This window comes from Hypanus sabinus, chromosome 2 (assembly GCF_030144855.1).
Source record: "Hypanus sabinus isolate sHypSab1 chromosome 2, sHypSab1.hap1, whole genome shotgun sequence".
Lineage (NCBI taxonomy): Eukaryota > Metazoa > Chordata > Chondrichthyes > Myliobatiformes > Dasyatidae > Hypanus > Hypanus sabinus.
In genome coordinates this window covers 120,107,226-120,121,289 of record NC_082707.1, presented here as the reverse complement: position 1 = coordinate 120,121,289, position 14,064 = coordinate 120,107,226, and the positions used below count along the sequence as shown (strand labels likewise).

The 14,064-nt window shown below is 47.3% G+C and overlaps 1 protein-coding gene across 1 annotated transcript in view; it reads left to right on the top strand.

Annotated features, from left to right (window-relative positions):
* Positions 1–14,064, top strand: part of mapkbp1 (mitogen-activated protein kinase binding protein 1) — a 267,966-nt gene that overhangs the window by 237,105 nt on the left and 16,797 nt on the right. Inside the window, exons 18-24 of the mRNA XM_059953648.1 lie at positions 342–405; positions 814–939; positions 2,829–2,974; positions 4,635–4,699; positions 7,596–7,856; positions 11,957–12,126; positions 13,602–13,747. Coding sequence (XP_059809631.1) covers positions 342–405; positions 814–939; positions 2,829–2,974; positions 4,635–4,699; positions 7,596–7,856; positions 11,957–12,126; positions 13,602–13,747 — 978 coding nt within the window. The remainder of the gene's footprint in view (positions 1–341; positions 406–813; positions 940–2,828; positions 2,975–4,634; positions 4,700–7,595; positions 7,857–11,956; positions 12,127–13,601; positions 13,748–14,064) is intronic.

Below are 14,064 nucleotides of genomic sequence, written 5' to 3'. Positions count from 1 at the left end.
ATTTTACATATGAAGAAGATTATGAATCACCTACATATTAAAATATCTCATCATTTGATCTCATCAACAGGGGTACTTGGCAAACTGCAGTGACCCCCGCCCCCCGACCTGTTGTGGTTAGTAAGGTGCTTGTGGCAATTAACCAGTCAGAATATTTCCCAGTAATCTCCATTAGTTGGAGTAATGCTTGTGATCCACAATCAGTCAAGATGGGCCTTGTCAATCAGCATTAGTCATAGAGGTGATCAGTAAATCAAACACATCAGTTGTCCTCACAAGCTCATATCACTCACACTGGCAGTCAATAACTTGGCTTCTATAACACTTTTTTTTTATTCCAGAGGTTGTTACGGGAATGAAATTCACCAATGACTGTAAACATTTGATCTCCGTGTCAGGAGACAGGTACGTGCAGCACTTCCTAGCAGATTGTAGGTCCTCCCTCCACTCCCTCTCTCCATTTCGTTTATCTGACAACGTAGACACGGCAGATGCTAAAATTCTTTAGCAAGGCACAGAAAATGCTGCAAACACTGGCCTGGTCAGGTGACACGTGAATTACTAATCTCCCTCACCCTCACCTTGTCTATCTCTTTCTCTCTCACACTCTCCTTCTCCTCTTTTCTATCTGCTTCCCTCCACCATTCCCTCTTCTTTTCTCTCCTCCTTTCCCCCTTCATTTCCATCGCTGTCCTCTTCACGCTCTCTCCCACCCCCCTTTTCCTCTTACACAGAGGGAGTGGGGAGGGATGGAGAGGGAGATAGAGATATGGGGCTGGCGTTACCTGACTAGTGTATCATGGCTTCCTGCAGCTGTATCTTCATTTGGCGGCTGAGCTCGGAGCTGACCATCAACATGAGGCAGAGGTTGGCCGAGGGCAAGCAGAGAGAGAGGAAGCAAACCAAGACCCCTCCACGAAAACACTCCACCCCAAGCAGGTAGGTGCAAGGTCAGGTCCGGGGGAGGGGGGACGTTAGAGATTTAACCCCGAGACTTTAATTCAGCCATTGGCCATTTGGCAGCTTCTCTGAGTGCGATCCGTTCAGCCTGCGCCTGTTTGACAGTAATTTATCCCTGTTTCACGAGCATCCGTTTTTACACCGGCAAGGACAGGAACGAGGAGGGAATGGACCAGAGAGTGACGGCAGGCTTCTGTGAGAGTCGATGGGCGGTTCTGCATCTACTCCACTGCTTCAGCACCCTGAGCTCTGCTGTTACCTGTGAGGAGTTTGTATGGAAACATGGGCTTTCTCCTCTCACACCCCAGAGGCACGGGAGACGGCAGGCGCTGGAAACCACTTCCTGCTTGTTTGTGTGCCTCTTGATCACCTCTTCACCACCAGCCCAGGTCCCCTTCACTCTCTGTGCACAAGAAACCGAGCCCATCTACCTCCTCTGAGCTTATCCCCACTCACCTTAAATGCGTGCCCTCTAGTTTTAGACATTGCAACCTTAGGAAAAAGATACCAGTTGTCTCTGCTTCTCATAATCTTCGAAACTTCTCACAGATCTCCCCTCAGCTTCTGCTCCTCCAAAGAAAGCAACATCGTTCTTCCAAAGTCTCCTTCTAGGACGTGCCCTTCCATCCAGGCAACATCACAGGAAACCCCTGATGCCCCTATTGCACATCCTTCCCATAACGGGGTGACCCGCATTGAATTCAATACTCCAGCTGCAGCCTAGCTCGAGTTTTATAAAGTTGCAACATAACTTCCCGACTCTCGAACTCTGCTTAAAGGCAAGCTGCTTATTGCCTTCTTCACTACCCTGTGCAGTCAGCATCAAAATCAGGTGTACTATCACCAGAATCAGGTTTAATATGTCATAAATTTTTGATTTCTGGCAGCAGCCCAATGAAATACAAGATAAATAAATATAGAGAAAAAACTGAATTACAGTAAGTATATTTGTGTCTATTAAATAGTTAAAATAAGTAGTGCAAAATAACAAAATAAAAAGTAATGAAGTGAGGTTGTGTTCATGGATTCAATGTCTATTTAGAAATCGGATGGCAGAGGGGAAGAAGCTGTTTCTGAATCGCTGAGTGTGTGCCTTCAGGCTTCTGTACCTTCCACCTGATGGTAATGATGTGAAGAGGGCCAGGAGCTATGGACTGAGATCCCAAGATCAAGAGTCTTGCCATTAACTGCGTACTGACCTTTTACATTTTACTGAGTTCCCCCAGCAGCACTTCTGTTGCTCCAAAGGTGTGCTCACTCCACATCCTTCCCACAAAGGGGCGACCAGCATTGACTGTAGTACCCCCAGATACGGCCTACCTTGAGTTTTATAAAGGTGCAACATAACTCCCCGGCTCTTGGGCATTAACCGTTGTGGATGTGTAGTATTTGTTAATAACGGGGGGAGTAGAACCAAGTGTTATTGCCTCACGAAAGTTCTGGGCCTGGTAAAGCCAACTAAGACAAGAGCTTCTGCACAGGTGACTCCTACCAGAGATAGTGTCTGTGGATGACAGAAATTAGCAGCGTTCCAGCTGGCACACATTAATATCCAAAGCATTTTAAGCCTTTGTGTATAGAGAATAGGGTATGTATATTGTGTGTATATTGTACTGAATTTTGAAGAATAATAATCGTTTATGCTTTTCTGTCACTGTCCTTGATTGGTATTGTCTTCTCCTCTTAACTTCCTCTCATCTCTCTTTATCATTCTTTCACCTCTTCCCTCCCCCCTCACCGTCTGTGCAAACCCCTATTCCCACTTTACATCTACCTTTCCAATCTATCTTTTACACCCCTTCTCTCCCTCTCTGTCCCTGCTTGTGACGGTGAACCAATTCCCTGCCTTTGTTTCTGTTCCTCCTCAGAGAAACATTCGATGTGGCTGCTCAGACTGCCATGTCCTCTGATAGTGAGAAGGAGGCTGAAGAGGACGTAAATGAGGATGAAGAAGGCCAGTGTGAGGGTTCGAGGCCCATTACACCAAAACAGGGCTGCTCAGAAGGAAGGAACGGTACGTCCTTGCAGATCAGAAAGAAAACACAACCCGTGTGCTTCAGCCCGCCGGCCAGCTCTTTGCTTTTGTTGTTAAACATGCCTCGTAGGTCAAGCTATATGTAACAATGCGGACAGCATTTACCATACAGGTGACCACAGTTCACTGCCTGTTAGGAGTTTGCACGTTCTTCCTCTGGCTGCTCCGGTTTCCTCCCACGGTCCAAAGACATACAAGTTGGTAGGTTAATTGGCCAGTGTAAACTGTCCTGTGATTGGGCTACGGTTAAATGGGGAGTTGTTGGGTGGCTTGGCTCAAAGGGCCAGAAGGGGCTACTCTGCATTGTATCTCAATAGATAAATAAACAGTGAAGAGCTGTAAATGGGATCTGTCTTTCTGCAAATCCCTTGTTACTTGTGAAGTACATGCATTACCCAAGGAGGTGACTACTAGAATCAGAAGTTCAAAATTCAAGATTTTATTATCAAAGAACCTATATGTCACCGTATACAACCCTGAGATTCATTTTCTTGCGGGCATACTCAATAAACCCGTAGAATAATGACTATAACAGGATCAATGAAAGACTGCCCAACTAGGAGGTTCAACCAGAGTGTAGAAGACAACAAACTGCGCAAATACCAAAATCAGAACTAATTATAGTTAATAAATAAGCAATAAATATTGAGAACATAAGATGGAGAGTCCTTGAAAGTGAGTCTCCAGAGAATTAGAATGAGAATCGGGTTTAATATCACTGGTATATGTTGTAAAATTTGTTGTTTTACATTTACATTTGAAGTACGTTGCAATTACGGGAATATTTGATGATTCCCGCTGGAGCTGCAGGCAAACAGTCGCCCCTAACAGTGCCCTCTTAACAAGAATCACCATACCATTCCATGCCTCACCCGGGAAATGATGTAACAATCTAGACCGCTGTTGTATCGCAGTGCCACAATAACATATTGATACTCCTCATCATTAAGGCAACAGGAACCGCGAGTACTGGTGACAGGTAGTTGTGGTCAAATATTCATCAGGCTTAGTGTTACAAGAGCCGGCACCAACAGCATGGATGAGGTGTTTAGTGTCCTAGTGTTACAGATTTGGAACAAAGTGTGTGGTGTGGTTGTTCCTCATGTCCAACATGGCGGCATTAACCGTGGCACAGTGCTGCTATGCTGATTGTGTCAGATCAATAATAGCAGGGCACTAAATGCCTTACTGGTGGTGCTATACGATGGGTATCCAACAGTGTATCAGTCATCTACTGTCAATGGATGTAAGGCATTGTGTGGAGTTTGTACCAAGGGTACCCAACACTGGTGGTGCCCAACAGCTTGTGTTAACACCGTGCCTTTGGTGCCGCTGTACAGTCGGGGTCCACATGTGGCGTACAGTGGCGTCCAAGACTGCTCTAATGAAATCAGAGACAATGGGAGTCAGCATTTTATCATTGGTGGGACACACCAGTTGGAATGCCAATCCAGGGTAAGTGCTTTACCAGCCAGTGAAGCTGAGATCTCAGTGTGGGTCTTACACTGAAGCTGTGAAGCTTTAAATTGATTGCATGGTAATAATGACCACTTCCAGAAGGTCTAATGTTACCCCTTCACATGCAGCCACTCAGAGTATGCTTATGGTCAATGTCTGATGCCCATCTGTTCAATTCCAGATATCTCTGCAGGCAGACATTACACTGGAAGTGTGAAGAGTCTGAACCACTGGGACAATGGGAAGGTAAGATTAGATCTGGATGGAACACGGATTCAAAATTAAAGGAACTGTTAGCTTCATTGTTTGCACTTTATTCAAGTGGTTCTGGAACTGAATTGGCACTTCCTTCACATCCATTGAGCAGACATACTTGTGGTGTGTTTCTCTGCGAATGGTGTGTCACCAGGATGGATATTAGCATGTTGAGTAGAACCTTTATGTTTCACACACACAGGGTATGTTGAGCAGAGAAGGAGTGCCGGGGTTGGGGGATGGCATGGGTGCAGACACACCCAGCCCTGAGACACCAGGCAAGATCATTTGATTCCAAAAAGTTGGTTTATTGATCATCGCAGAATGTCCCTCAGGTGTTTCCCACTCCCTCCCCCTCCCTTCCTCTTGTCCCAACCATGATTCCCCTCTCCCTGTCCCCTTCCCACTCTCAGTCAACAATAGAGAGCCATATCAGAATCAGGTTTATCATCACTCACGTATGTCATGAAATTTGTTTTTTGTTTTATGGCAGCGGTCCAGTGCGATGCATAAAGTTACTACAGTACTGTGCAGAGGTCCTAGGCACCCCAACTATATAGATGTGCCTAAGACTTTAGCACAGTACTGTAGGTGCAGCTGGCAGAGGTGCTGCCTGCTAGGTTCAGTTCTGTCCTCAGATGCTGATCTAAGTTTGCATATTCTCCCTGTTTCCTTTGAGTGCTCTGGTTTGCAAGCCGAAGAAGTGCAGGGCGGTGGGTTATTTAGACACTTAAATTGCCCCCAGTGTGTAGATGAGTGATAGAATCTGGGTGGATGGGAATGTGGGGAGAATAAAATGTAATCAGTGTAAGTGAGTTTGTAGTGTTTGCGCAATCCAACTGAGCAGAAGTATCTGTTTTCCTGTTGTTTGACTCTCTGACTCCACGGCCCCCTAAAACTCTCACAATCTCTTGCCCAAACTTCTTACCCCAGGATTTGCTGTGATACTTATGAAAGGAGCAGAACGTGTTAAGTGACAGGCAAACTTGGCTTAACTGAATATTGGAAATGTATTTTTGAGTCGCAGTGCAAGGAAACTTTCGGCTCATTAACGTGGACTAGAGAACCCACAGAGTGTAAACCCACAGTGTCACTCACTCATAGTTCCTCTGTTGGTTTGTGTCAGTCATAGGCAGTGGGACTATTTGCTGCCGAAACTGCAATAAGCGAATTAGAGCTTTATGGCGCAGTTTATAAATATGTAAGTCATGCATGTGGCAATGGTCTCCAATTATGAACTCAAGTTTAATTGCCATTCAACCTTAAACTGTACGGTACCCATGAATTCAGCCAAAGGAAATGGTGTAACTTCGGGGCCAAGGTTAAAACACAGTACCAACAGTCACACACGGCACACGGTACGTATAGCACATATAAAATATCAGTAAAAGAAAGTCACACAAAAATATACAGTCCAAGACCCTGAGTGCATAACTGTTGCAGCAGTCTGCAGTTGAACTCAGTACAGCTTGTCTTCTGCCAAGTGAACACTGGGGGGGGGGGGGGGGGCAGCACTGCTCCACACCACCCCCTGCACTTTGGTTGAGCGCACCAACTCCAATGCTTCTCTCCTGGGTGGCGGTAAACAGGCAACACTGCCGAGAAACGGGCCTAGTCCTCACCACAACCGAGGCCACTCAGCTCCCCCGTCACCCGCCAATAAATCAGTGAGTTGGATCTGTAGCATTCCACGTTACCGATATCCAACAGGGTCTTGTGATCACAAGGAGCGTGACCAAGACAATCGCTTGTTAAACTGCACACCACCTTTGTGCACTGACTCCTTTCTGACGCAATCACCAGCACCACCCACACCAAGTCCTTCCGTTTCACGGGCTAAGGTATTCAAAAGAATATTTTGGCTCTTGGTTCAGGGGCAATGATTGTTGTTGTTCCTTTTCGTGCATGGGGTAGCATTTATACTTTTGACTGCTTTTTCTCCCGAGGCTGAGTTGCTAGCTTGATGCCCAACCCAGCACAGGTGGAAAGCCTGCAAGGGGCTGACCGGATTTGAACTCGGGACCATTGGCCTCGAAACCCAGTGCTGATGCCGCTACACCACCGGCCAGCTAATTGACAATGATTGGTTGCAGCTTTCTCTACACGCAGTGACCACCCTGAAGCTTGCCACCGTACACAGAGCTGAAGGAAAGGGAGAGCCATGCAGCCGAACAAGTAGGGGAAGCGGCTGCTTCCATCGTACCCAGCAGGAGGTGATGAGTGAGACCACAGGACCTGGGCCGCCTGTGTCCCATTGTCTCCACTCGTCACTCCCTACTGTTAGACCGCCACTAGCTGGAGCAGACACTGCCAGTCCCAGTCAGAGCTCTGCCCTGAGCCCCACTTTGCGGCTGCCTCACCCACGCAAGAGCTCCAAAGCCTGCGGTCCCTCCTCACCGAGCCGTGGGTGCTTCGGTGCACCAACAGGAGGCAGTTTGCTTGCACAACCCATCAGTCAAATATATACAAAAGACCCTTTCGGTGCTGATGACAAAAGCACTCGAGGATGAATCCGGAACAACACACACGTGATGCTGGAGTAACTCTGCAGCTCAGGCAGCATCTACGGAGAGGAATAAGTGGCCGCCGTTTCTAGCTGAGCCCCTTCACCAGGAGTGGGAAGAAGGGGACAGAAGCCAGAGTAAGAAGGTGGGGAGGGGAAGGAGTACAAGCTGGCAGGTGAGAGGTGAGGGGAAAGGTGGTAGGTGGAAGAGATAAAGAGCTGAAGAAGGAATCTATTAGGAGAGGACAGCGGACCGTGGGAGAAAGGGAAGGAATCCTGAGCTGTGCAGAGCACCAGTGTAATTATTGTGACAGGGGATAGTACCGAGAGTTCTGGTCTCTGTTTGTAATGTTAACCTTTGACCCTGTCTCCCCACCAATACAGACAGAAGACCTGCCGAAGAGACTGGATTTGGACAACAGTCACACCCCTCGACCTCGGGGCCGCTGGTCCCATCGGGTCAATAACCTGGATCTGAGCGTGAAGTCAATGCTGGACCTGCGACACCTGGACTCGTTTTCCTACTCACCGCTGATGGACCGTGTCTCGCAGGCAGAAGCCTTGCCTCTCAGGAGCAGCGTGTGTGGCCTCTCCACTGAGCACGAGCGCAGGCTGCGGGTCAGCGTAGAAACGCTGCTGAGTGACGTGAGTGGAACAGTTTCCTACCTGGATGTTTCCTTCACCCTTTCAGCCATGCTTTCCGGGCCGAAACCTCTCCCTGCCTTCCTCCAGACAACCTCCTCATTAACTTCAGCTCAAGTTAATTTTCCAGCAGTTCTGGATTATATGCACAAAATGATGTTATGATTTTGGTCACTGTTTTTAAATCTTCCTTTGATCTTCTCTGGACTTAAGAAGAACAATTCTAGTCTCCAGTAACTGAAGTCTTCCATTGTAGTTGATCTTTTCTGCAGAAATTCCAAAGACTAGAAAATTTTCTGAAGTTTGGTGTGCAGAATATGTTAGCGGGGGCTAATTAATGATTTACTAAGACTCAGCCCAATTATCTAGTTAATGCTACTGATTACAAGATCAAGGATCCTAAATTGCCAATGGGGTACAGCATGTAGCCCACAAGCCAACTGTCTGTGTCCCACTGCCAGCTCTTGCTACTCCTCTGCTCAACCTTGCCCTGAGCAATTTCTCAAAGCTGCCTCCTGAACAGTGTGAAAAGCTTTCTTGCTCTGAATGACGGGTCCTGCTGCCAGATTCTAGACAACACGCACAGCTTACAGCCCAGTGGTCAGAGCATTGAATTTTCCAGTTCCAGGGCTCTCCTCCCACAGCTAGTAACCTGTCGGTTTAGTGTCCTCCTCCCTTTGTTCATCCCCTCCTCCACCTGATTCCGATGCCTTCCTATCCAGATCCACTTGTCCCTGGTACTACCTCCCCTTGTACCTGCAGTCTCTCCTGCTCTCCCTCTCTGCTCTTGCAGGATCACAACCAGAAACTTTAACATACACCTTGTGCTTCCATAGGTATTCCAAAACCCAGTGAGATATTCCAGTGTTCCCAGGTAACAGAGCACAAAGTCTAGCGATTAGTCAAAGCAAGGTAATAATGAATCATAATTTTAACAGGTTAAAAATAATCAGCTTTTCCCAAAATTATGATATTAACATACTTAAAAATACTAGAAAACACTTAAGAGCATTTAACTTTATTTATTTGTTTGAAAATCGAAGAGGTTGAGAGAAATTAATTCAAAGAAATGGTACTTCTTTTCCCCACACTGTTGCTCACTGTTCAAGTTGGTGAAGTTGCAGGAAGTTAGTGCTCTCTGCCACTGGGTTTCACATGTCCGGATCCGGATCAGCATCCGGATAGACTGACAGCAGCCTGAAGACCCGGGAAGTTTAGGACCTCCCTGTTTAGGAGCTTGACCTTGACGAGTGGTTTGAGTTTGGAACTCCTGGCAAGCTGCTGTTTATAACAGTCTCCTCTATCTGTCCTGTACTTTCAAAGATCTGCAGACTTACAGTCTTTTGCTGTAGAAATAGTAATTTATTCTCCATACCAGTTCATATTGCTCATTCTGTTTCCCTATGAAAACTTCAGGAGGAAGGTAAAGACTCACAGCACCAGGTTCAGGAATAGTTATTATCCCTCAACCATCAGACTGTAAAACCAGAGGGGATAACTTCTCTCAACTTCACTCTAGGACTCATGATCTCAATATTTATAGCTTGCTTGTTTCTGTATTTGCCCTGTCTTTTGCACACAGGTTGTTTGTTTGTCCTGATGGGGGCCATCTTTCACTGATTCTATTATGTTTCCTGCTTTTGCAGTGAATGCCCGCAAGAAGCTGAATCTCAGGGTTGTACAGTATTTGGTGATGTAGATGTAATTTGATAATAAATCTACTTTGAGCATTGGATTTTTGAACTTTGAAAACCTGTTTTTCCATACCTGTCTGCAGCTAGTGCTGCTGTCTGACTGCGCTGGAACCCCGAGTCCAATCCTGACATCGGGTGCTGTCAGGGCAGGGCCGAGACACTTACACATTCTCTCTGTTAGTTACTCCAGGGCAGACATTTACACGTTCCCCCTGTTGGTTTAATCCAGGGCAGACATTTACACGTTCCCCCTGTTGGTTTAATCCAGGGCCGAGACACTTACACATTCTCTCTGTTAGTTACTCCAGGGCAGACATTTACACGTTCCCCCTGTTGGTTTAATCCAGGGCAGACATTTACACGTTCCCCCTGTTGGTTTAATCCAGGGCCGAGACACTTACACATTCTCTCTGTTAGTTACTCCAGGGCAGACATTTACACGTTCCCCCTGTTGGTTTAATCCAGGGCAGACATTTACACGTTCCCCCTGTTGGTTTAATCCAGGGCAGACATTTACTCGTTCCCCCTGTTGGTTTAATCCAGGGCCGAGACACTTACACATTCTCTCTGTTAGTTACTCCAGGGCAGACATTTACACGTTCCCCCTGTTGGTTACTCCAGGGCAGACATTTACACGTTCCCCCTGCTGGTTTAATCCGGGGCAGAGACATTTACACGTTCCCCCTGTTGGTTACTCCAGGGCAGACATTTACATGTTCCCCCTGTTGGTTTAATCCAGGGCCGAGACACTTACACATTCTCTCTGTTAGTTACTCCAGGGCAGACATTTACACGTTCCCCCTGTTGGTTACTCCAGGGCAGACATTTACTCGTTCCCCCTGTTGGTTACTCCAGGGCAGACATTTACACGTTCCCCCTGTTGGTTACTCCAGGGCGGACATTTACACGTTCCCCCTGCTGGTTTAATCCAGGGCAGACATTTACACGTTCCCCCTGTTGGTTACTCCAGGGCAGACATTTACACGTTCCCCCTGTTGGTTTAATCCAGGGCAGACATTTACACGTTCCCCCTGTTGGTTTAATCCAGGGCAGACATTTACTCGTTCCCCCTGTTGGTTTAATCCAGGGCAGACATTTACACGTTCCCCCTGTTGGTTTAATCCAGGGCAGACATTTACACGTTCCCCCTGTTGGTTACTCCAGGGCAGACATTTACACGTTCCCCCTGTTGGTTTAATCCAGGGCGGACATTTACTCGTTCCCCCTGTTGGTTTAATCCAGGGCAGACATTTACACGTTCCCCCTGTTGGTTACTCCAGGGCAGACATTTACACGTTCCCCCTGTTGGTTACTCCAGGGTAGACATTTACACATTCCCCCTGTTGGTTACTCCAGGGCAGACATTTACACGTTCCCCCTGCTGGTTTAATCCGGGGCAGAGACATTTACACGTTCCCCCTGTTGGTTACTCCAGGGCAGACATTTACACGTTCCCCCTGTTGGTTACTCCAGGGCAGAGACATTTACACGTTCCCCCTGCTGGTTTAATCCGGGGCAGAGACATTTACACATTCCCCCTGTGACTGTGTAGGTTTACTCCAAATGTTCTGGTTTCCTCTCACATCCCAAAGGTGTGACGGTAGGTTAACTGGTTCCTTTAAATTTCTCCTAACTGTAGAAAGACTGGGATTTGATGGGACCAATCGAGAGGGAATAAATTGCAAGGAATATGGAAAATAAGGAGACTGGGAATAGGACTGGCTGGATTGTTCTGTTGGGGGTTACAATGGACTTGAGCTGAATGCTCTCCTCCTGTGACATGGTAGTATCTTTGGTCTGCCCATTTTACCGGCTGGTAATATCTCTATTTTAACTATATCTCTGATTTTTCTGTTAACTGTGAGATTATCGGTGTAAGTTTGTAGATTGTTACTGGAGGGCTAACATCTCTGCCCCTCCCATGCCCATCGCAGACCAGATTTATTAGCAGGTGGCATCATTCACCCACCAGGACCATGTTTGTCTCAGCCAAAGAATGGGAGGTGGGGCATAACTCAATGTGGGGCCCTTACACCCACTCTCAACAAGGCTTCAGGGCCCCCGATGCCTCTTGATTCCCTCTGCTGATGGGTTTTCCTTACGCCTGGGCTCTCCATACCAGCAGACGTCCTGAACTCCAAACAAGCCGCCCCTCCCCTCTCCAGCATCATCATTTAGGGGGTCATCGCTGATCCTTCTGTGAAGTGCCTTGTGCAGAGGAGCAGTGGATTTTCCAGCCTTCAAAATCCATCGCAAGTTAGTGTTTCTGACCAGGAGTCAAACAGCACATGAGAGGTTTCAGTTAAAGAGGACATGTTTTTCTTTGTGCTTCCTGGAATTTAGTCTTTAATCCTGGAGCAATCATTGAGAGCACAGAGCCATAGCCTGTCGGGTTTATCTCTCTGACAGATAGAGGAGCAGGAATCGATGCAAGCACAGAGCTCTTCCTCTGTCAGGCCCAGCAGCATCACTCTGCCGTCGGGTCAGGGTGGCCATTTCAGCCAGGATCTGGAGACACCAGAGGTTGAGGAGTGCGTCATATACCCTGTGCACACAGAGAGCGTTGCTGAGACTGAGAGGTGAGTACCTATCGGTGTCCGTGCGCAGACCAGGGCTAACCCGGAGCATATTAAGGAATATTAGTTCGGAGATAGAAGACTGTCCGTGATGCCTTTGTGTCAGATTGATCCGTGCTCTAAAGCTAACGTTGGAACTAGGCCTCACTTGTAAAGTCAGCGGGCAGTTCTACAGCACATGAACAGGTGGTTCAGCCGACTGAATCCAGACTTGCCTTCAGCCATCTATCTACCTTAATTCTACGCTAATACCATCTTACTCTATGAACAGTCACCTCAACTACACTGCTTCCTGTCCTGTCACTTGCAAGGATGCCATTCTCTTCTGGTCCTCTACCTTTGCACACCTGTTCTCATGAAGACATCTGAGTTGGCATCATTTTTCAAAAAGCAGGGTCTCCCTATCACCAGCACTGGCATCAATGCAGCCCTCATCCACATCTCTTCCATTTTCTGCACTTCGACCCTCAGCCCTTTCCCCCTCCCCAGCTAAGGTTCCCCTTGTCCTCACCTAGCACCCCACGAGCTCCCTCACCCAAATTGTCATTCTCCGAAACTTCCACCTTTTCCAATGGGATCCCGCCACCAGACCTATGTTCCCCTACTCCCCCCCTCCTTTTCCCCAGACATTGCTCTCTCCCTGACCCAACTCTGGGTCCCCGAACATCCTCCTGCACCCTGAACTCTTAAGAGATTGCCTGCCCGGCATCAGTGGTCTCGTAACCAGGACTTCCCATGTGAAGCAGCTGCTCATACGACCATCCAGCACCTGGTCCCCAAGGCTTCATGTGACCCTGATCGGGGGGGCGGGCGGGGCGCTAAGCAGGTGCTACACCTTGCGTTAGAGCATGCCTAAAATCAACTTGAGGATGGATTACAGACAGACAGACATACTTTATTGATCCCGAGGGAAAATGGGTTTCATTACAGCCGCACCAACCAAGAATAGTGAAGAAATATAGCAATATAAAACCACAAATAATTAAATAATAATAAGTAAATTATTCCAAGTGGAAATAAGTCCAGGACCAGCCTATTGGCTCTGACACGATGAGGGAGGAGTTGTAAAGTTTGATGGCCACAGGCAGGAATGACTTCCTATGACGCTCCGTGTTGCATCTCGGTGGAATGAGTCTCTGGCTGAACGTCCTCTTGTGCCTAACCAGAACATTATTAACTCATTATTGGAAGACTATGAGTAGTAGACTGTAGGGACATCAGTGTAAAGAGTGTCTTCACTGCATGGTGGTTGAAGACAGTGCCTCACTCCCACCTCTCAGGGATGGGCAATAAATGAAGGTCTTACCAGTGAAATGCTCGTGCTGTAGGTCTCTTCCAGACCATTCCTTTCCACTGAGGATGCGTTACACTGCTGACTTGCAATCTGTACCTTAACTCTTTGTATCCTTGCCTTCTTGACGGGTGTTTAATTTGAAGCGAGTCTGGCAATGTTAATGCTTTGTTTCTGTCTCTGGCAGTGAGTACCAGGTGAAGGAGTTGCAGAAGGGGATGCAGGAGAAGGATTTCTGTAACCACAGCCTGGCGGAGAAGCATAGCCCAGACAGTGCCTGTTCCGTGGATTACTCCAGTGGCCATTTCTCCAGCCCGGAACATCCACATGAAGGTTAGAACCCAGCAGGCATTTTCAGTCCATACTCATTACTACCACCGAGGGAGTGGATGTCTTGCTTTTCCCCTGTAAATCTCAGGTTATATTTCAACATTATCAAACATAAGGGTCAGTAACAGCCATTCTGTCCATGGCTTTCCTGTCCTTATGACCTTCCCATCTTCATAAACCTCCATCTTATGTCATACATTTATAGAATATAGATCACAGACCAGACTCATAGGCCTAGCCCATCTGAGCCATACAAAGTGCCCATCTAAATCCCATCTTAATTTTGGCAATCCATCGCCCAAACCCCTCTAAAACTTTTC